This window comes from Dipodomys spectabilis, unplaced genomic scaffold (genome assembly GCF_019054845.1).
Source record: "Dipodomys spectabilis isolate Male_0828 unplaced genomic scaffold, ASM1905484v1 ptg000163l, whole genome shotgun sequence".
Classification (NCBI taxonomy): domain Eukaryota; kingdom Metazoa; phylum Chordata; class Mammalia; order Rodentia; family Heteromyidae; genus Dipodomys; species Dipodomys spectabilis.
The window spans coordinates 11864690-11887510 of NW_024870840.1; the positions used below are offsets into that span (position 1 = coordinate 11864690).

General features: G+C 37.9%; 1 protein-coding gene across 4 annotated transcripts in view; it reads left to right on the top strand.

Moving 5' to 3' along the window:
- Positions 1–10274: 10274 nt before the first annotated feature.
- Positions 10275–22821, top strand: part of Nr1h4 (nuclear receptor subfamily 1 group H member 4) — a 51388-nt gene continuing 38841 nt past the window's right edge. For 2 of the 4 annotated variants that reach the window (XM_042693153.1, XM_042693154.1), the window contains exon 1: positions 10275–10341. In XM_042693153.1, the coding sequence (XP_042549087.1) occupies positions 10275–10341 (67 nt within the window). Of the gene's footprint in view, positions 10342–16373; positions 16487–22821 lie in introns of those variants that run through there. The other 2 variants (XM_042693151.1, XM_042693152.1) reach the window with 1 other exon arrangement.

Here is a 22821-nt window from a genome sequence, read left to right on the forward strand (position 1 = left end):
GTGTCCGACTTTAGTGAATTTCCTTTTTATATTCTTTGCCAATTTCTCCCTTGGATTGTTTATTCTTTCTGTTTTTATTTATAGGGATTATTTACACATTATTTGTACTAATATTTTGGCTGTTATTTATGTTACAAATATCATTTCCCAGTTGCTGATATTTAGCTTTGTTTATATTGTTTTAATTTGTCTTTTATCTTAATGCTGTCAAATTTATTTTTTCAACTTATGTCTTATATAATCAGTCCTCACCATCCCAAATTCATAAAATACTATTTTCCTATTATTTTCATCAAGTGGTTTCTCTAGTTTTGAAGTTTTTAGTCTACCTGAAGCTTATTTTCAAGGATGATTCCAGACAGAAAATTTTGCTTTTACCCACAAAGGAATAGCCAATTTTCCTGACATAATTTCTTGAGTAGGCTATCCTTTTTCCACTGATTTGAACTGAATCCATTAGCTTATTTGTATATTATTCACCTCTTCTGCTGGAATGGAAGCTCTCTGCCTTATTCACCTCAGTATTTAAGACCCAGACTAAAGCTGGCTCAGCGTAGAGAATTCATGAATGGTGGATGAGTTAGTGACCCATTTGTTCTCCTACAGAGGCCTGTGGTTGCCTCTGTTGCAGCAAATTGGAGATTTCTTGGTTGTCTTTTCCAAGAAGACCATGATATATTTTATCTTAAAATGCCTAGTGTCTGACAGAGTCAATAAATGAATATTGGCTAAATGAAAGAGTGAATAAATTGGAGATTAACATTGAGATGCCATTTTTAAAGATTAAATATAGTACTTTTAAGGAAAATTCTCTTTAGACACCAATGAGCTTATAGCCAACATGCCATATTGTTCATTGTTTATGGTTTTCAGCATTTTATACTGTTCAACAAGTTATCTTGAACTTAATGGCTTATCATAACAATTACTTATTGACTTAATTCTGTGGGTTAATGAAATGGCTTGCCAGGTTCAATTCATGCAACTATTTTCAACTGGAGAGTTAGTAAAGACATAGCTCCTGTACTCTGGGACTTGATGCTAGCTGCTGGTTAGAACTTTTGAAATAGCTGGGTCTCTTTAATAGTATTTCATGTCTGACCTCCTTTTAGCATTACAAGAAGGGAAAAGCAGGAGTCAAAAGTCTTCCTAAAGTCTAACCTGAGAAGCAGGGAAATTCTATTAATTAACATGAGTCATAAAAATAGTTCACTCAATGGTGGAGAAGTAGACTTTACTTATTTATGTGGGGAATGACAAAGATAGCCTTTGATTCAATTTAGCAGTTCTCTCTCTCTCTCTCTCTCTCTCTCTCTCTCTCTCTCTCTCTCTCTCTCTGTCCATTTTTAGAACTCATTCTATGCCTGCAAGGCTACATCATAATTTTTTGAAACAAACTTTCTACTTTGGACATATCCAACTATTTATAATAATACTTTTGGTTAAATAACTGGAAGCATCTCTCTAAAGCTTCTCTCCCTCTCCCCCTAGCATTTGTACCAAATCCAGGGCTTCCCCTGAGCATGAAATGATGGTGGTTGGGAAAGCTTCACTTTCTCCCCACCCTTTGAAAATGGATTCCATAGCTTTCCAATGCAGTGTGTTTGCACAGTGTGTATGCACATCAACAGCTGTGTTTGTTTGAGAAAATATCACCAATGTCTTCTTTGTGAAGTCTTCATAGTGAATTACTATGCATAATCAGTCTTTATCTTAGTCTTCTACTCCTCTGTATCAGTCAAAGCTACTTAATTGGAGCAGGGTCCTTCCAAGGTTTCCATTTGCAAATGGTTTGTGATAAATCCGAATAGTTCCTCATACCATGAACTTCCTATGACACACAATATCTAAACAAATAAGTATTGATAACCAGAAAATGGGAGTTCATGTTACCATTAATGATGTGTCTTATCACAATAAAAAATAAATAGCACATACCATTGGATTACAGCATCAGATAAAAGAAATAAAGGAAAATAAACAGCTTATTCCCACATCCACCAATAATCAAGGCTTAAACTTGCTACTCCAGAGAGAGCAACCTTTTAATCCATTCTGTATACACCTCATCCCAGGGCAAGAATAAGAATAAGGAACTGAGGAAGAAGGTTAGGAAAAGAGTGTAGGAGAATTCAGGTATTAGTTTTTCTATGCCCTGATTCCCTATTTCATATCTTCCATGTTGGTATAAATGAACTCAGTTGATTTGCATCTTGATGACTACAAAGCCAATAGCAAGTATGGCTAAGAAATAAGCGCAGAGAGAAAGGGTATCACCTGCAGCAAGCAAGGAGAGCATGAAGTCACTTCCTACGCAATGTTCTCTCTGACGGGAGGATGGGTAGGGACTTCATTCAGGAAGCCTGTACATATTCCTATAGGAGTGGACACCTTGCCAGCATGCTCAGTTTAAGAGGTACATTAGTGAGCAGGCTCAGTTCAAAGTCATAGTTCAAGAAAGAAAGATGGAAGACATGCTCTTGGCATGTTAACTTGGTGTCATGGAACACAAGTTCAAATGGCTAATCTGGGCTGGCTTAACTTGTGTTATAAAAATGGTAGGTATTTGGAATGGGTGTTAATATAGGAGATTGCTCCTAATAGTACCTGTCTTAACTTTGACATTAACACACATATGGATTCATCTGAACAGAAACATTGGCTTCTGATATTTGGGTTTTTATTATTAACTTCAGAGAATTCTTAAGCTGTCTGTCTGCAATGTCTAACTGTATAAGGAGAGTAGCTTCTTCCAGGGCCTGCGTTCATCAAGTGCTGCCTGTGGCTGTTGGCTTATAGTGCTGTCTTCTTTTGCTACCCACATTGTCTTTTGTACTACAGACTACTTTCTCTACTTGTACTCTAATGGACAAGGAGTGGTTTGCACCAAGTGAGTGCTAATGATGACTAATAACTAACTCAATCTAGAAAAAATAAATGTTTAAAATCTTAGTCACTAAGAACTAGAAGACACAAATTCAAATTTATATACATATTTTAGTGGCAGAAATTCATGACAGGAATATAAATCCTAGAACTCTCAAACATAGAAATATTATCACCTTCAGATAAAAGTTTCCAGTAAGGCAAAGTTTCCCTGTGAACTCACAGAGAACAGCAATGATTTTTAAAGTTCCCAGGTCTTATCTGGACACTGACAGCTCACCCCTATAATCCAAGCTACTCAGGAGGCTGAGAAATGAGGATTCAAAGCCACCTGAAACAGGAAAGTCCATGAGACTCCAATTAACCACCAAAAAGCTAGAAGTGGGGTTGTGGTAAAGTGCTAATCTTTGAGTCAAAAAATCTAAGAGAAAGTGCCCAGGCCCTGAGTTCAAGCCCAGCCCTCCCACCCCCCCCCCACACACACACCAAGACTAGCACCAAAACTAAACCTCCCCAAAACAAAAAACAAACAAATTTGGTCAATGAATTTTAAATTTCACATAATGGTCACATGTTGGGAAATGTTTTTCTTTTGACTTTTCCCCCCAGCCTCTTAAAAATGTGAAACCATCAAGCTCACAGGCAATATAAAAACAGGTAGCAGATAGGCTCTTGCTTACAGGCAGGCAAATATTTAGCAAACTCTGTAGATATAGTATCTCAAAACTACTTTCATGCTGATAAGTGGACTTAGTATCTGGAAGGGTTCATGAGAAACTGGCATTTGTGATTGTATGTTGGCGAGAAAACTGATGATGGAGCTACAAAGCTTTAGTTTTTAGTATACTCTTTGAATTGTTTACTGTGCACTACAGTTTGGGTATGGTTTGAATATGTCTGCCTGCCCTCCCAGGCAGGCAGGCGCTGGAAACTTAGTTCCCAGTATGTGGATATCTAGAAGTGGTGGAACCTTTAAGGGGAGGAATCTAACAAATGCCAATGAGGTCATCAGTGTGCCACGTCTGGGAGATTCGTGCTGGTTTTACAAAATGGATTAGTGGGTTGTTGGGAAGAGACCACTCCATGCTTCAGCCACTTATACATGTGGCTCTATTATTATCTCTGTTACACTGTGATGGAGCTGGGGGGAAGGAGGGATGTAGAGCCCTTGATGCTAGCACTATGTTCCAGCCATAAGAATAATAAAGTGAGCTAACATTTCTTCAGGGCCTATTGTGCTCCAGTCACTTGAATTTAAGGTGCCAAGTTTACATGAACACATGGAGGAGAAGACACTGTTATAGCAACCAAAATGAAGAAGAATATATCTAGAACACATGAGACCTATAACATGCCATGAAAATATGCTAGAGCTTTCTGAGCATCCTACAAGGTTAAAAATAATAAATGCTGGACACAGTGGTGTACCTGTAATTCCAGCTACTGGGGCCCCTGATGCAAGAGGATCCTTTACAGCTAGGAGTTCAGGGCAAGCCTGGGAACATATAAGAATTTATTTCCTAAAAACAAAACCAAGCCTGGCACTGGTGATTCACGTCTGTAATCCTAATTACTTAGGAGGCTGAGATGTGAGAATCAAGGTTCACAGCTTGCCTGGGCAAGAAAGTCCCATGAGACTCTTATCTCCAATTGACCACCAAAAAAGCTGAAGTGGAGCTATGGCTCAAGTGGTAGAGTAACAGCCTTGAGCAAAAAGCCCAGGGAGAGCACCTAGGCCCTGAGTTCAGGCTTTAGGACCAGCACAAAACAAACCATAGAAGTGATCAAAAGAAAGCACAGAGAGAAACCTAGAGTCAGAGCAAGGGTTATTATCTCATATTTAAGACCCCAGGATATAGGACTTAAATTACAGAGTAGAAGGTATTTTGTTTTTTGGTGCCAGTACTGGGGCTTGGATTTAGGCCTGGATGCTATCCCTTAGCTTATTCACTCAAGGCTGGCACTCTACCACTTGAGCCATACCTCCACTTTTGTTTTTGGTTTGTTTATATCTCTCTCTCTCTTTCTCTGTCTTGCTCACTTGTTTGCTCGTTAATTGGAGATAAGAGTCTCAGAGAACTTTTTGCCCAGGCTGGCTATGAACCATGATCTCAGTTTCCTGAAGAGCTCATATCTCATATGTCATATCTCAGCTTCCTGAAGAGCTAGGATTACAGGTATGAGCTGCCAGTGCTCAGCCACAGAGTTGTTTACTATTATTATTATTTGCCAGTCCTGGGGCTTGAACTCAGAGCCTGGGCACTGTCCCTGAGCTTCATTTGCTCAAGGCTAGCACTCTACCATTTGAACCACAGTGCCACTTTTGGCTTTTTCTGTTTATGTGGTACTGAGGAGTCAAAGCCAGGGCTTCATGCATGCTAGGCAAGCACTCTACCACTAGGCCACATTCCCAGCCCCAGTATAATATTATTGAGTTGAATATTAAATTACAGGCTCTTCACATTGTGGAATTTCTCATCCTATAGATATATGAAACTCTAGAGCAGCAGTTTTCTGAGTTTAGGGAAAGGAAGTTTTTAAGCCTATTTACTACACAATATATAAATTTACTATATGTGATTTGTATGCATATTTCTATGTACACATTGGACATATATATTCATATAATTGGTATTTCTATATTAAAACTTGAATTTCTCAACTCCTAAATTAGCTTGTGAATATGAATAAAAGTCCATTTTTAGCAACAACTCAACTTTTACTGGCTCATTCTTCTGAACCTTCAACTCCTTATCAGAGGCTCTTTTCTCAAAAATAGGCCCTAAGTATTTTATTGCCGAAGGCTTCTGGAGTCATCAGTAAGTCTGCTCTGGCTGCTTCTACTATTTTTTGTATTCCTGGGGTAGAGCTCTTCCTAGCCAGTAGCTGTGATTTCTTTGCTGGGCACTTCTACATGGGCTATGTGCTGCTGGAGTTTCACAATTGTCCAGAAGGCCCTGGGTCCTGTTGGGTTCAAAGTTCTATTGTGATATGTAGTAGAGTCATTTGAGGATGAGGGAAGAGTTGAGCAGTGCGTTCTGTTCTACTTTTTGCGTTCTGTCAAAGGATCTGCTGTCAACATCAATGCTTCCAGAATTGGGTTTGTGGTTTTTTTTTTTTTTACATCAACAGATCTTTTCTTCTCACAATGAAACCTCCTGGGTCCAAAAATGCTACACTGAAAATGATATATTTCCCTAATGACTAAGATTTTGCTTTGGAGTAAATGTCATGATAGTGACCTCTGACTTTAGAACAAGCTTTCTCACAGTGAGCTGTCTTACTAAAATGGTAGAAGAGTTTGATAGTGTTATGCTATCAGCTTGCCAGATGAATTTAGATCTTTCTGAATAGCCATACTGGATGTAGTTAGTATCCTTTCTTAGGAGATCTTTCTTAGAAGCTCTCCTCTAGTGTTTTCCCATCATTCAGATGTCCCTTTGCATTGCCCATCTTTAAATATTGTCCTTGAAATCATGTCCCCCAATTTTAGCCACTTCCATATAGAATAACTCCACATCTCTGCACTCCAAACCTCCTATTACACCAGCCTCTTTCTTGCCTTTATAAATAGCTATTGTGATCACATGCAACCATCTGAAAGATTGTGTAATCATTTCTTCAGTGTTTTTATTATGCATTAACTTTGATATAATGAACCCTGGATGATTTTTTTTGGTCTTCACCATTTTGTCTCCAAAGAACTAACACGGTTTATTCAAGAATCAAGCTCAATAAGTGTCTTCTGAAAGTATGATTAAATAAATGAATGAAACGAACCTATATCTAGTTGACTGACCTAACAACAGATGGATAGATCTGAAGCTTCCTTCAGCTTCAGCTGGAACAATTGGTGTGTGTGTGAGAGAGAGAAAAACAGAGACAGAGTGGGGAAAAAAATTCAATGAAATAATTTTGTCAAACAAAGCTTGATATACTCTTCCTGAGTAGCAAATATAAGTATTTATTTCCCAACAAAATTGATTCTTATAGGAATTAACTTAACCAAAGAAGTGAAAGACCTCTATGATGAAAACTTTAAAATCTTGAAAAAGGAAATCAACACAGAACTTAAAAAATAGCAAAACTTCCCATGCTCCTGGATTGGAAATATTAACATCGTGAAAATGGCAATACTTCCCAAGGCTATCTACAAATTCAATGTGATACCTATCAAAATTCCAACCTCATTCTTCAAGAAAATAGTAGAGGCAATCCAAAAATTCATATGGAACAACAAAAGACCCCGAATAGCAAAAACGTTCCTCAACAGAAAGAACACTGCTGGAGGAATATCAATACCAAATTTCAAACTCTACTATAAAGCCATAGTAATCAAAACAGCTTGGTATTGGCATAAGAACAGACCTCAGGACCAATGGAATAGAATTGAAAACCCAGAAATGAACCTACAGACCTATAGCCATCTAATCTTCGATAAGGGAGCTAAAACAATAGAATGGAAGAAAGACAGCCTCTTCAGTAAACGGTGCTGGCAAAATTGGTTAACTACTTGTAGAAAACTAAAGCTAGATCCTTATATATCACCCTGCACCAGAATCAACTCCAAATGGATCAAAAATCTCGCAGTCAAAGCAGACACTCTGAAAACATTACAGGATGGAATAGGAGAAACCCTAAGTCTCCTTGGCTCAGGCTGAAATTTTCTGAATAGAGACCCGGAAACACAACAAATCAAAGAAAGGTTGGACAAAAGGGATTGTATGAAATTGCAGAGCTTCTGCATGGCAAAGGACATAGCTAGCAAGATCAATAGAAAGCCCATGGATTGGGAGAAGATCTTTACTAGCCATACAACGGACAAGGGTTTCATATCTAAAATATACTTGAAACTCAAAAAATTAAATCCCCCAACAACAAATCCTCAAAGAAACAACTGCCCAATAAGTAAGTGGGCTAAAGACTTAAAGAGAAACTTCTCTGAAGAAGAAAGAAGGATGGCCAATAGACACATGAAGAAATGCTGAACATCCCTAGCCATAAAAGAAATGCAAATCAAAACAACATTGAGATACCACCTCACTCCAGTTAGAATGGCAAAAATCAAGAACTCTAACAACAGATGCTGGAGGGGATGTGGACAGAAGGGAACCTTACTTCATTGTTGGTGGGAATGTAAACTTGTTCAACCATTTGGAAAGCAGTATGGAGGTTCCTCAAAAGACTTCACATAGAGCTCCCCTATGACCCAGCAATCCCACTTTTGGGCATTTACCCAAATGTTTACAAACAAGACCACACTAAAGCTACCAGCACAACTATGTTTATTGCAGCATTATTTACCATAGCTAAGATATGGAACCAACCCAGATGCCCTTCAGTAGATGAATGGATCAAGAAAATGTGGTATATATACACAATGGAATTCTATGCCTCCATCAGAAAGAATGACATTGCCCCATTTGTTAGGAAATGGAAAAACTTGGAAAAAATTATATTAAGTGAAGTAAGCCAGGCCCAAAGAAACACAGGTCCCATGGTTTCCCTTATTTGCAATATCTAGTATATGTATGAGTCAAGCGGAAAAGGTCAGATAATGTGATGTTAGGAAAATGTACCCTTAGATATGTATTTTAATGTTTTTTTCTTTCATGCATGTGTTTCTAACGCATTTATAAGATTAGTTCTTTGTTGCTTTGTATGTCCCTCCCCCACAGTATAACCCCTGCTTTCACTATATTTGATGTCAGTATAACTTGTGGAGGAGATGGGGAAAAACAAGTCGTTTAAGGATTCAGGTGGACCTGTTGCAACAATGAGAAGTACAAGTTGTCATGTCAAAAACGAGCTTTACAACAACGTCGGTGCGGGGAGGGGGGGGGGGGGGGGGAGGATTGGGTGGGGGGGAGGGGGAGACTGGGAAGGGATGTGAAAGGTAAACAAAGGAGGAGGCTGCAATGCTTGGTAAGAAATGTATTTAAAAAAATTGATTCTTGGTAGAGAGAGGATAAAATGATTTGAACAACATCCTTGGAAAATAGGCTTACTGTATAATACCTTTTCACTACTCAACCTTTCAAATTACTTTTTAGGGAGGTAGACTATCTTGAGAGAAGGGGAGAAGAAAGGAAAGAAGACCTAGAGATATTGCTCAAAGTAAACACAAGTTCTCTTGGATTATTCTGGAAATTTCCTCAGGATGAAACTTCAAACATTTGGGTAAGATTTATATGTATGTATGTATGTATGTATGTATGTATGTCTATAATTCTTCTTACCCTAGATCCATGTATAACCAAGGTAGACATGAGAAGAGAAATGCAACTTCTAGCTAGATACCGGTAGCTCACCCCTATAATCCTAGATAATTCAGGAGTCTGAGACCTGGAAAAACAGGGTTCCAAGCCAGCTCAGGCAGGAAAGTCTATGAGACATTGTTTCCAATTAACCAGCAAAATCCTGAGCCTGAGGCATGACTCAATGGTAAAGCACTACAAAAAAAGCTTAACAAAAGCTTGAGTTCAAGAAGAAAGGAAAGAAGGAAGGGCAGGAGGAAGAGAGGAAAAACAGGAGGGAGGGAAGGAAAGAGGGAGGGAGAAAAGAAGGAAGGAAGGAAAGAAGAAAGGAAGGAAGGAAGGAAGGAAGGAAGGAAGGAAAAAAAGAAAGGAAATTTAATTCCCTGAAAATTTCCCTATAAGGCAAAAATAAGAAGATCCTAGAGAGCCACTATCTGTTGACATGATTCCCGCAGGAAGTATCCTATGTTGTTATTGTGTGTTTACACAGACCTGTTCAACTTTCAGATGAAGTCTAAGATAGTGAATCATAGATTCATCCCATTTTTAATCCAAGTCTTTATATTTGTCTCTATTTCTCTCTGTACATGTAAAAGAAATAAATTCATAACTAAATTCGTAATAAATAAATTCATAACTATATTTTGTCCAACCGTTCCAAGTGCTGAAATTTGAATTAAATACAATGTTTTCTTTTTTTCTTTTTAATTTTTGGATCCAGTCGTGGGGCCTGAACTCTGGGCCTGGGCGCTGTCCCTCAGCTCTTCAGATCAAGGCTAGCGCTCTACCTCTTGAGCCACCTTCCCAGCCCTGAATACAATGTTTTCTGAGATAAATCAGGCAAAAATCTCTTCTGAAAACTTGCATTTCAGTCAGTCATTTTTAAGTCCAAATGACGCACAAACATAATAACTAGCCAGAAAAGGTACATACAGAAAGACTATAGAAAACTGTTAACAAAAGAGCCATTGTATTTCTCTAAATTAGCTTGCTCTCTATTTCTTAAGCAACTCCCTGACCTCATCCTCTACCTATAAACTATTTATTTATTGCATTTCAGGGTTTTTATTTGAAGACACCCATAACAAAAGTGCATTCTCAAATTTAAAAAACATTTGGACAGGATTAAAAATGAATCTCATTGAACATTCCCATTTGCAGGCCATGGATGAATTTTCCCTTTCTGAGAACTTATTTGGTAAGTTGTCAAACTGATTGAATGTCAATAAGAACAAACTATAACCATTTGGAAATACCTGAGCCAAAATCCTAGAAAAGGAGTCCAACAATAGTCAAGAAAATGCTTTTGTTCTGTATAAATAGTCAGTAAATGTGAGCTCCTCTATGAGGTAGGACCTTGGATTCATTGAACTGAGTAGTCTTTCTATTTTTTTTTTTTTATAGATGAAGATTGAATGGTGAAGGCTTTGTGAATTGCCCAAGGCCATGAAGCTAGATAATTAACAGGGATGAGAGTAGAAGTTGATCTTGCTCTAAGGCTAAGTCTAGTATTATTATTATAGCAGGTACTAAAGAATGAAATTACAATGTTACGGTTTAATATTATACCTATTAAAGGCTGAAGTTACTTTGCTTACAGCTCTGCAGTAGATTTCCTATCCACCATTCCTTCAGTGCTGTGGAATCTGTGACATCATGTTAGGGTTAGTCATTTCAATTAGAATAAGGACAAATTGTACTAAGTTGTTTTCAGTAGATTTATAACTAGATGACACCATAAAATAATATATTGCTCCACTTTATGCATTTATAAACATCATCTCACTCAGAGTTCAGTTGAGAACATTAGGAAAGACTCAAAAGGGGCAATATTTTGGGTGGGGCAGGAGGTTACCTGATGCTCTGAAAATGATTCCTTCCTTTTTATAATTACACTAACCTTGCTGGGGGGTGGGGGGCTAGTATGCTGCCAGCTGCCTTTCTGCACTCATCGATGGATGGATTGTGGTAGACCAGGATACTAAAAATGCAAATACTCGAAAATCCACAAAGTTCAATGGGTAAAAGGAATTGTTCCTTTCATAGTTTAGGATATTCTTAGAAGACGCTAGTCATTATCATCTTGGTGGGTAATGGTTTAACAGAGCATTTCCAATCACACTGGATGAGCTGTAACAGCTACAGCTCAAGGCAGAGGTGAAACAAGGGATGTAACCCTACCACCAGAAAAAGGAGGGGGAAAAAACTTGCACAAAACAGAGTTATGTCTGGGACAGTAATCACTTCCCTGAGATCCTTAATTTTCTTCTTCTGCACTGGCAAATCCAAATAGAAATGGAACCCACTGGTAACTAAATCCATACAGAGACCTACCAATGGAAGGACAAGCTGACCTGACAGACATAGGTCCACTTTCCTTCTGGTCAAAGATTAATTTAGTGTCCTACAAAATCCATCTCTGATGAATGAAGGCAAGGTGTTTTTGGAATTCATGCATAATGAAAAGCAATAATGACAAAGTTCCTGGCTTCCCACAGTTTGACATCGTGAATAGGGTAGGAGGGGGATATTAATCAAAACCTGTACTTCCTTTTAGTCAACATGGTTTAAAAACTAAAAGAAAAAATCACTGGACTTTACAAGCATTCTATAATAGGTGAGAATAAGCCAGAGGAAGTAAAATTGTATGCTCCCATGTCCAGTGTTCCCAGAGTAAGGTAATTCATTTAGCTCCCTGATAGTGGGGAAAGCTCACCAAATACAGGCAGAGAAATGAAATAAAAAAGATAGAAGTGTTAAAGGTAAGTGACCCTCTGGATTTCAGTTTTGTTCTCTGTAAAATAGAGATGAAGACATTTCACAGCTTACTGGAAGGAGAGAGTCTTCTGTGTGGGAAAGTGCTCTGTCAATTGTTTGGTATTAAAAAAACATATGGTCAATTTGGAATTTGAAAGGCACTTGCTACATTTTAAATTGTTGAAATAATAAACACTACTCCATTCATTAAAAGAAGGAAGTACTGTTTATCTTTGCATTGTTGAGTGCAAAGAATTTTTCAAGGAGCCCACACAAGAATCAACAATATATAAATAAACTTCCGGGTTTCCTGAGGAAGGCAGCATGTGTTCTATATCATGCTGGCATTAAACATTGCTAACATCTTTTGAAATTGGGTATTAACTATATATAATAATAATATGTAACTTTTTGTTTCGTTGGTTTGTTTTGCTTTGTTTTTTCGAGACAGTATCTTACTATGTAGCCCAGGTTGGCCTCAAATTTTGATTCTCCTTCCTCAACCTCCCAAGAGTTGGGATTACAGGTGTGTACTATTATATTATTTTCATTATTGTACCTAATAGGTTTTCCAAAGCCCCATTCTGAATGAGATTCAGCAAGTGGCAGGAGGTAAATTACATATAATCTTATTCTCTTATGTTCTATTTCCCTGAACTATTTTTCCTTAACTTTTGTGTGTTACTCATCTATTTATACACATTGTTTCTATGTATATTTGTTTTTATTTGAAGACACTACTCTTAAATTAAAAGAACCTTCCAGGTGTTACAGAACCATCCAGATGTTTTGGCATACAATTAGAAGTCTTGAGATGCAGTTTAGAGAGTATTTCTGACATTTGATTTCAAGTATTTTTCCATCTCATTGTGTTCAACTCAAGTGAGTGTAGTTCTGACCTACTAGGTGAATGAAAGCTGAAAGTTGCCAGAGGATGAAAAGCTATTAGTGGCTCAAATAAAATGGAGCTTTAGCATACTTGAAATGTTTTGTTACTGCTGTTTCTTATCCAAAATGCTAAGAAGACTCAGACGTCTTTTAATCCCCTGTGGATGACTTTGTGTATTTGTTCTCTCTTATCTGATCTTTTTGTTAGTGGAGTAAGGAAATGGAGAAGGAAAGGCACATTGAGTCTTTTCTTATTACAACAATAGATTACTGCTTCTTTTAACTAGGACATGCATAGTTCGGTGAGTATGTGTAGTGAGACAGAGAGTTCCAGACACCTTGGCTAGCTAGTGGATGATTCCACTGCATGGTAGGACATAGCTCTCAACCTAGCAGGCTAAGAAAAAGATTCTCAGGGTCACCAAGTTGAGAAAGAATGACTATAAATCAAATTGCAAATTTATAAATTTACTGTGATAAGAAATATTAAGCTGATACCCATCTCTTCAGAGTTTTTTATACTGCCAATCATCATACTAAATACATTGTAGATTTCTTAGTAGACTTCCTAGGTGTGTGTGTGTGTGTGTGTGTGTGTGTGTGTGTGTGTGTGTGTGTGTGTTGATCCTGAGGCTTGCACTCAGGGCCTGGGTGTTGTCCCTGAGCTCCTTTTGCTCAAGGCTAGTGCTCTACCACTTGTCACTTAGTGCCATTTCTGGCTTTTTCTGAGTAGTTTATGAGGGATACAAGTCTCACAGACTTCGCTGTTCTTTCTAGCTTCAAACCATAGATCTTGCCTCTTGAGTAGCTAGGATTACAAGTGTGAGCCCCCAGTGTCTGGCTTCCTGGTTCATTTTGGTCTCTGCCAGCCACTAGCTGTGATCATGGGCAAATTTCCTTAACTTTGTGTAAGCTACTTGTTTCATTTCATAAGATTTTCAGAAGAATGCCATACACTTTGGAAGAACCTGTATTCTACTTGCCATTAATATCAACCAGTTCTCACAATGCTCTTATTAAATATCTGCCATTACTATTGCCCTTTTATGGTGAGGAAATGGACATTTAAAGAAGATAAATAATCTATCAGTCCGTATATGGTATGTATACAAAATAACACAACCAGGACAAGGAATCATATTTGAATAGCTAAGGCTCCTGGCTAAGAAAACACTCTTGTTCACCCCAGTGGAGGAAGTCAATGCAATGAGATCGTATCAAAGGCCCGTCTTCTCAAGGATAGTACTCAGAAAGACATTGCCCACATTTGCTCTAGGACTTCCCTTTCCCATGTCTTCATAGCTGATGGCCAACTCACATTATTCCCAAGTACCATTTGCACCAGTGCGGTCCAGAAGAACTCTGTGATGACAGAGATGACTCTAGATCGATGTTGATAGAGTAGCCACTACATGTGTGTGATAGTCACCACTTAAAATTGTGACTGGTATACTTGAGGAAGTGGCTCTCAACTGACAAGTTTAGGTAGCCACCCACAGTTAATAGTTACCACTTCAGATAGTCCAGTTTTTCAGGAAAAAAAAAAAAAAAACAGAAGAAAAATAATAGGAGGCAGTTGATGCAGAAGGATCCAGACTATCTTCCGTTGAGAACATTCTGTGAGTTTTTCTCGGTAACAAGGTTTTCCTGACTCTGCTAAACCATCCTGCTCATCCTCCATCCTGCCCAGTCCTGTTCATTTCTTATCTAGGATAGATGTTTCTGAGGGCAATAGATAGAACCTTTTATGTTGACCAGTAAGAAATTGAGTAGAGAATTCTTGAAATAGGAATGTGAAGGTTGTTTGTCTTGGATCATATCTTTTAGCTAGCTCTTCAACCTAAGATTCTCTCAGGGCAAGCATAGCTCTGAGGCAAGGAGAAAGAAGTCAGAAATAAACTGAGAACAGCTTTGCAAATGATGACCCTTGATTGAACATTCTAAGCCAAAACACACCCATGGCTATCACTATTTTCCTCTTTCTTGGCAATCGGGGCATGTGTGCCCTAATTTTGTAACCACTGGATTCTGAGTTGGAGTTTGTATATTTGAATTCCAGCTCTATCTCCTATAATCTGGGTAATTATATACAAATTACTTAATCTCACTGAGATGCTCTTCCCCCTGAGTAAAAGAAGGCTGAAGATTGTGAGGTATCATAATTAATACTTTTCTGAAGAGCTAGAAGTGAGCACCCAATGAGATAATGCTATGAATCAATTTTGTACTCTTGTAAAGGCTGATGAGATGGGTTAGCAATCACTACATTCATATGTCACCTTTGCCTCAAAATTGCTTTCATGTTTACGGTCTCATTTTATCTTCACAACAGGCCTATGAGGGAAGTAGGGCAAGAATTACTATCTAGGTTTTACCATCTGTTAATGTAGACAAATAAGGCCTACAGGAGCTATGGGGCTAGCCTAAGATTACACAGGGTGTCTTGCTGCCATTTTGCCTGAGCTCAACCCTGAAATGATTGAGTCCCCTCCAGAAGCCTTCTCTTCACAAAGAAGCCAACAGACTTAAGCTTGATGTCCAGAAATTAAACTCCAGGATAAGAACTGGAATTATTTTATATTCAGTAAGCAAAGGCAAGCTGCAACATGAATCCAAAACTGAACAATCATAGCATCTCTGTAGCGAGAACAGATAGCCAGCAACTAGCTAAGCATTTAATTAATATTATTTTATTTAACCCACAGAGTACTAGGAGTTTGTGTAATTATCATTCCCATTTTGACAGATGAGAAACAAGGTAGGAAATGGTTCAGGGTTTTTTTTTCATGGTCCATAGAGCTAGTAAATAACAAGGAAGACTGCATGTATTAATTTATTAGGGCTTCTGTGACAAAGAACCAGAGTGTGGTGTTTTATACAACAAAAAAAAATCTGGCACACTTTTAGAGACTAGAAATCTAAAACCAACGTTTGGAAAGCATTGGTTCCTTCTGAGGTTTTATGGGAAGAATCTGTTGAAGACTTTTCCTCCTTGGCTTGTCAATGTCTGTCTTCTGTTTCTTTACCACAGACCCTAATTCGCCTTTTAATTTAATTACCTTTATGTATAAAGATCATCTATATGACCTTTACCTACAAATCAGGTCATATTCTCAAGGCCCTGGGGGTTAAACTTCAACATATGAACCGGATTGTAGGTAGAACAATGTTCAATGCACAACACTAGATACAAACACAGTTGTCCAGGTCAGAAAGTTTCCAGACCTTACACTGTTAAACACTATCCTCTAATGCTTCCTAACATTACAGAATCTTATCATTCTCTTGCCTTCTGATGGGGACAAATATCAAGATGTCAAACATGGCATTACAAACTCCAAATCTAGTTTCAGAGACACTGGACAGAAAGTCATCTTCACAAAGTTCTTAAGCTAGAAAAATGCTCTCCAAAATAATGTTTATCTAAGACACTGGTTTCCAGCTTACTAGGCAATTTGGCATTGAGGACTTTTCTCATAAACATTTACAAATATTCTGCTCTGTAATGAAGTTAATCAGTAAACCATACAACCTCTGTCCCCTCTCACTCTTACCTAGTCTCATTTTCAGTTGCTGTGAATAAGCAAGAATGGTAATGCAGTTTCAGGGTTTAGAAAATCCAATTCAAATTAGTCCTCACCACAGCCACGTATCAGCAGGATTTGTCACAGAAATGATGAGCATGAAGCCTGCTAAAGGTAGGACATGATTCACAGGTGCTGTGACTCAAACTTCTTCAATTGGACTGTGGAAAGATGGGGGTCTTTTGTTTGAGATTCTAGCCACAGATCTTTATCCAAGATTGGATCAGGAAGTGGGTATGGGGGTAATTTTTTAAGTATTCTAAGCAAGTGAGTATTTTATTAGGATTAATTATAGTTTCCCTAGATTTTGTCATCGATTTTTAGATCAAATTAACACAATCTTTTCAGGTTGAATGTTAATATTATTAAAGCCGATGGATACTTGCAAAAGTATATGCTGGGTTCTAAGAATGATGAGCCACAAGTCTAGGTGGCTAATGGAATCTATTTAGAAGTTTGTGACCAGCATTAAAATCTGAAATAGAATAAAAGGAGTAGACAGATATATGCCTCTCAGAAGTGAAGATAAATATTATTTCATGGAAATTTCGTTCAGTTATGTGTATATAAATGGGGCTATGTAATAGAGATTATACTCTAAGATGTATTTGATACTGTGGGATTTGGTTAAAAATAATATCTATTAAGTAAGAAACATGAATTTTATGCCCTAGATTCACAGCAGGTTTCTTCCCCTGGACTTTGGTGAAACAAATGAAGAGCAGAGCTATAGTTTAGACCTAATCTCTATCAAAATATAAGCTAAATAATTAAAAGAGAATATATTCTAAATATAAAAAATTAATATTTTTCTCAAAACACTTATCTTTTGAACATTTCCACCAAAAAAGAAATTCTAATCATCTTGTCATTATTAACATGTTCATAATTTCATACTTTTGTTCCACTGCGATATTTTTTAGTGACCTACACCATGTTCAGAAATGGAAGTTAAAAGCCTGGGAAAACAAAATTCCATTCTCTCCAATTTTAACATACACTTATTAAATATTTACTATGTGTTGGGCATTGTGTCATGTGCCAGAAATGATTTTTGAAAAGGAAATATTATCTAATATTGCCCCTAAAGACTTCACAGGCTGTAACACAATAACAAAAATGTAAGTCAGACACCATGCAATCTACACTCTGTGTCTTTGTTCAGCTTTGTTTCAACCTCTGACATAAGTGCTTGCATGACTCCAGTTTTATAGAGGAAGAAACTGAAATTCAAAGAATTCAGTGCCTTGCTCAAGTAAGACATTTAACAAGTTGCAGTTAAATTGAGTCCAGATTCAACCACTTGGCCATGCACTTTCAACCAGTTCTTAATATAAGTTCAAGTTTAGCAGCAGGGAAGATAAGCCTGTGAACAAATAAAAATCATTGTACGTGCTTCTGATAAGCATTGTACTAGCGGTGTGTACAGAGGGTAGGAGAGATTAATTTTACCCCAACGGGAACTGAGGTAAGACTCACAGAAGAGGCTATCAGCTGACAAGGTGGAGACAGGCACCCACATCACAAAGGCTCGGTGACAGACACAGCAAACAACTTCACAAATGAAGTTGTATCATCCTCCAGGAAACCAGAAATTAAGAACGGTTAGAAAAGCAATTTTTCCATTTACTTCAAAAAATACTCATTAAATATTTGCTGTGCTCGGCAGTATTAAACCAGGAATTTCAACCTGGAAGGAACCTGGATTCTTCTCTCAGGGGCATCAGAAACTCAAGAGCATAGGAAAGTGCCATTGTTATCATGTGAACCTGATTCTCCCCCTTGGATCCACAATGATTCTGGCCACAGAATCCTTAGAGCTGTCCTGACTGTCTAATTGGATAGTCACTACCGCGTGTGGAGAATTTGATAAAATTTGCAATTCTATACCTTAGTTAAGTCTAGCCACCTCTCCAGTGTTGAACACCTCCATCTGGTAGTGACTGCCATATATTGGTAGGCGTAGAACCTTTCTATTTTCTGAGAAAGCTCTTTTAGATGGTGGCATTTCAGCGTACTTATTGAATGCCAGATACCTTCTATCTAGAAGAATTTTTCTTTTTTCTTTTTTTTCCCCAGGGATTGACAGACTTCCCTAGACTTTGTCTATGCATTCACATACAACTCATCCATAAACTGTGTAGTTTATATAGTTATATATAGTAATAGGAACTGATCCCAGGGCCTTGTGCATGCCAGGCAAATACCTTATCACTTGTACTACATCCCTATTCTATCTTCCTTAAACTCTTGTGGAAAAATTCCTGTGATAAAGATATCCAAATTCATATAATCTAAAGTTGAGCTTCTTCAACCCCTCCACATGTTTCCAACCATACAACTGTGTATCTGTTTTCTTATTTACTTTTGCCCCAGATATTGGCATTGCCTTAACACCCAAACAAGAGAAAGCCTAGAGTTTTTCTATTTATTTTGTTCACAGTGGTAGTTTAGAGCTTAAAACAAAGTATAGCACATAGTAAAGGGTTCAATGGGTGCTTATAATGAAAGAATTGTCCTGCTACATCATCAAAGAGGACTATGTGTTACTAATTCCTAATTAGCTATCATTAAAACCAGGATTTCCCTAGGTTCTCTGTAGCTATATTTTTTTTACTTAGTTCCATTTTATGGAAGAGATTGGAATAGAAATAGGGTGTGGACAATTTTTTAAGATCTCCTGGTTGGTTAACTGTAATTATCAACCATTTTGGAATATGTTAGCCATGCTCTTCTTTGGTTGCATGATGCCTGTACATTGACCTCTCTATAATCTATGGAGTGTTGGTGAGCACACTAGGAGTAAATAGGCTTTGAGAATGGAAGTGTTATTTAATATTATTGGGCACTTTTCTCTTATTTTTACCCTGTTTAATTGTTTTAAACCTAATAGCTGTATCTTTGTAAAAGATCTATCTATCTATCTATCTATCTATCTATCTATCTATCTATCTATCTATCTATCTATCTATACCTTTGTAAGACATTTTTAAATCTACCTATCTATACCTTTGTAAGACATTTTTAAATCTATCTATCTATACCTTTGTAAGAGATTTTTAAATCTAGATGATTTCAGAGATTAAGTTAACCTGAGATGAGTACTCTTTTGTTTGTTTCTTTCCCTCCCCTCCCCCCTCTTTTGACCAGTCCTGGGGCTTGAACTCAGGGCCTAGACACTGTCCCTAAGCTTCTTTTGCTCAAGGCTAGCACTCTACCACTTGAGCCACAGCGCCACTTCTGGCTTTTTTGTTTATGTGGTACTGAGGAATTGAACCCAGGGCTTCATGCATGCTAGGCAAGCACTCTACCACTAAGCCACATTCCCAGCCCACTTGGTTGTTTCTTGATTATGGAAACATTTATTTTGTTGAGACAATGCTCAGAGATTTTAAATTGCTAATTTGAGGAGAAAAAATACTCTTTTTTTGGGATCAACAGAAGCCAGATTCTGTTATTAATTGATTGATTTGGGGCACATTGCTTAACCTTACCCGTCCTGTGGTAGAGAGAAACTGGTTTGTAGTGGGAGGGAGAGTGGAGGAGATAGGTTCGAAGATAAAATCTAGGGATGAGTGAAACTAATTCTTTTTTTAATTAGCTTCTCTTTTTAATTACTTTTTAATTACCTTCCATCTTTTTCACTCCAGAATGTTTAGTCATATTTAGTTATGAAATGAATCTAGATTTTGCTTATATTTACTAATTTCATATTTTTGTTCTTCCATATTGTGTTCACAAGACAAAGCCCCATACTTCTCTTTGTAAGATATACTGAGTTTTCTGGTGGTTTACCTGGATCAGTTGGGCATAAAGGAAGAAAATGGAGTTTTGCTTAAGTATTATATATCGTATGCACAGCTATTTCCTGGGTCAGGATGTAACATATACATCCTCTACATTGCCATTGTAGAGAAGTCTTGAATGCTGTTGTTCCTCAACTATTTTGTGCTTAGGAATATTTTAGATATAAAGGAGAATGAAAAGATTATCTAGCACAGAGCCTTCTCTTTGCAGATGTATACAAGAAAACCCAGGCAGGTTAGGTAGGTAATGACTTTTAAACACACTATGACTAGCTAAAACCATATTCCCACACCCTAGATCTAGAGGAGATCTCTCAAGGTGAGCAATATTTACAGAGACCCCCCCATGTGGGGGTCAATGGTGAAGCTCTGGATGTTGGTAGCTGTGTTGAAGAAGGTTCCCAGCTTAGGAAATTGCATGTGGGAAAAATGTCCTGAATCTGTAGGAAACAGATGTTCAGTGGAAAAGCAAGAGTGATACATGCAGAGCTGTGGAGGCCTCCTTGCAGGTTAGGTATAAGTAGAGGCATTGAAGAGAATGACAAACTCAAGTTAAGAGAGCAGAGGAAGAGAAGAGTTCTTGTGTTTTGAAGCATCTCACATCTGAAATCACCCTAGAGTGTAATGATTTAGTGCCTGAGGTCAGACTTTCCCGAAGTTCAAATCTTAGCTACTTAGGAAGGTAGGTAGAAGTAAAGTTGCTTCACTTTTACCAATAAGTGCCACAGGGTACTCATTTATAAGTGGGAGATAGTAGCATTGCCTACATCATGGGATTTTTGGGGGGGGAATAAATGAGAATATACAAGTGGTTAGAATTAGGAAGAATATATAATTTTTTCTGTCAATGATAGTGATAAGAAGACTATCAATCATCTGAATACTTCAAAGAGTATACCCTATGTATATAGCACAGAGATCCCAAACCCTTAATTGCCAAAGTTCCACAAGCACTGAAAACCATTTTTCTTTTAAGTTTGTGAAAAGCTTTTTTGGTGGGAAAATCTGAACTGAAACTATTTGTTTTTGTTGTTGTTGTTGTTGTTGTTGTTTTTGGGGTCCGGTCGTGGGGCCTGAACTCTGGGCCTGGGAGCAGGCTAGCGCTCTACCACCTGAGCCACTTCTGGCTTTTTTTCTTTTTGCTTATGTGGTGCTGAGGAATCGAACCCAGGGCCTCAGGCATGCAAGGCAAGCACTCTATCACTGAGCCACCTTCCCAGCCCTGAACTGAAACTATTTGTGACCAGCATTTATTCTACCATGTGTGAAAATTCATATTAGTTTACTGTGGCAAATGCTATTGTGTTTGATTCCTCAGCAGTTCTGGGTGTGTTATACATAAGTAACACTGAACTCTGTTCTAAAATTTCAGAAAAGTTTGAATCCTGAAACACAACTGAAGGTCAGGTATGGTGATACATGCCTCTAATCCCAATTACAGGAGAAGATGTGGTAGAATAGTGATTTGAGGCTCATTCTGGGATAATGTAGTATCTTATCTAAAAATACTAAGGCATGCCTGTAATCCTAGCTACTCAGGAAGCTGAGATCTGAGAGTCTCAGTTCAAAGCCAGCCAGTGCAGGAAAGTCCATGAGACTCTTAACTCCAATTAACCACTAGAAAACTGGAAGTGACGCTGTGGCTCAAACGATAGAGCGCTCGCCTTGAGCTGAAGAGTGCAAGGACAGTGCCCAAGCCCAGAGTTCAAGCCCCACGACCCACAAAAAAATTCTAAAGCACAGAGGGACTAAGGACATGGTTCAAGAGGTAAAGGACTTGTCTAGTAAGTGTGAGACCCTGAATTTAAAACTCTAGTACTGTCATAAACAAAAATTAAAGTAAAACAGAACAACTCCTCCCTCCCCAAACTCCTGTCCCCAATCTGGTTCCAATTATTTCAGATGAAGAATGTTAAATCTTTCATTATTTCATTCAATCATCAATATTACCCTTCATTTTCTTCCTAAGTTTGCTATTGTGAAAACTTGAGAGTCACCAGTAATTCCAGAAATGTGCTTCAAGTCTCATTGTTCACAAGAGATGAAACTGGAATTTCAGTTCAGAGATGTCCAACAATGCTATTCTATCTCTCTTCTATGTCTACTATGTCTATTACATACTTTAATTAGTATTTTGCATAATTTAAATATTCCTATTTCCTGAATGCCTCATCTATGAAACATTTTCATAATCTGGTAGTTCTTCTATTATCTAGAGGCTTATATATAAACAACTGTTTAATAATAGTGGTAGTAATCATTGGTCTTATTAATGTCAGCTATTTTTTTTTTGTCGGTCATTGGGCACTGTCCCTGGCCTCTTCAGGTCAAGGAGAGCACTCTACTGCTTGAGCCACAGTGCTACTTCGGGTTTTCTAGTGGTTTATTGGAGATAAGAGTCTCATGGACTTTCCTGCCCAGGCTGGCTTTGAACCATGATCCTCAAATCTCAGCCTCCTGAGTAGCTAGGATTACAGGCGTGAGCCATCGGTGCCCAGCTTGTCAGCTACTATTTATTGAGTACTTGTCATATGGTGAATTTAGCAAAGTAGTTGACATACATTTATCATTTAATCTGACATCAACACAATTTGTATGTGGAGGGGGGGGGGCGCTTAAATTCAGGGCTTGGGCACTGTCCCT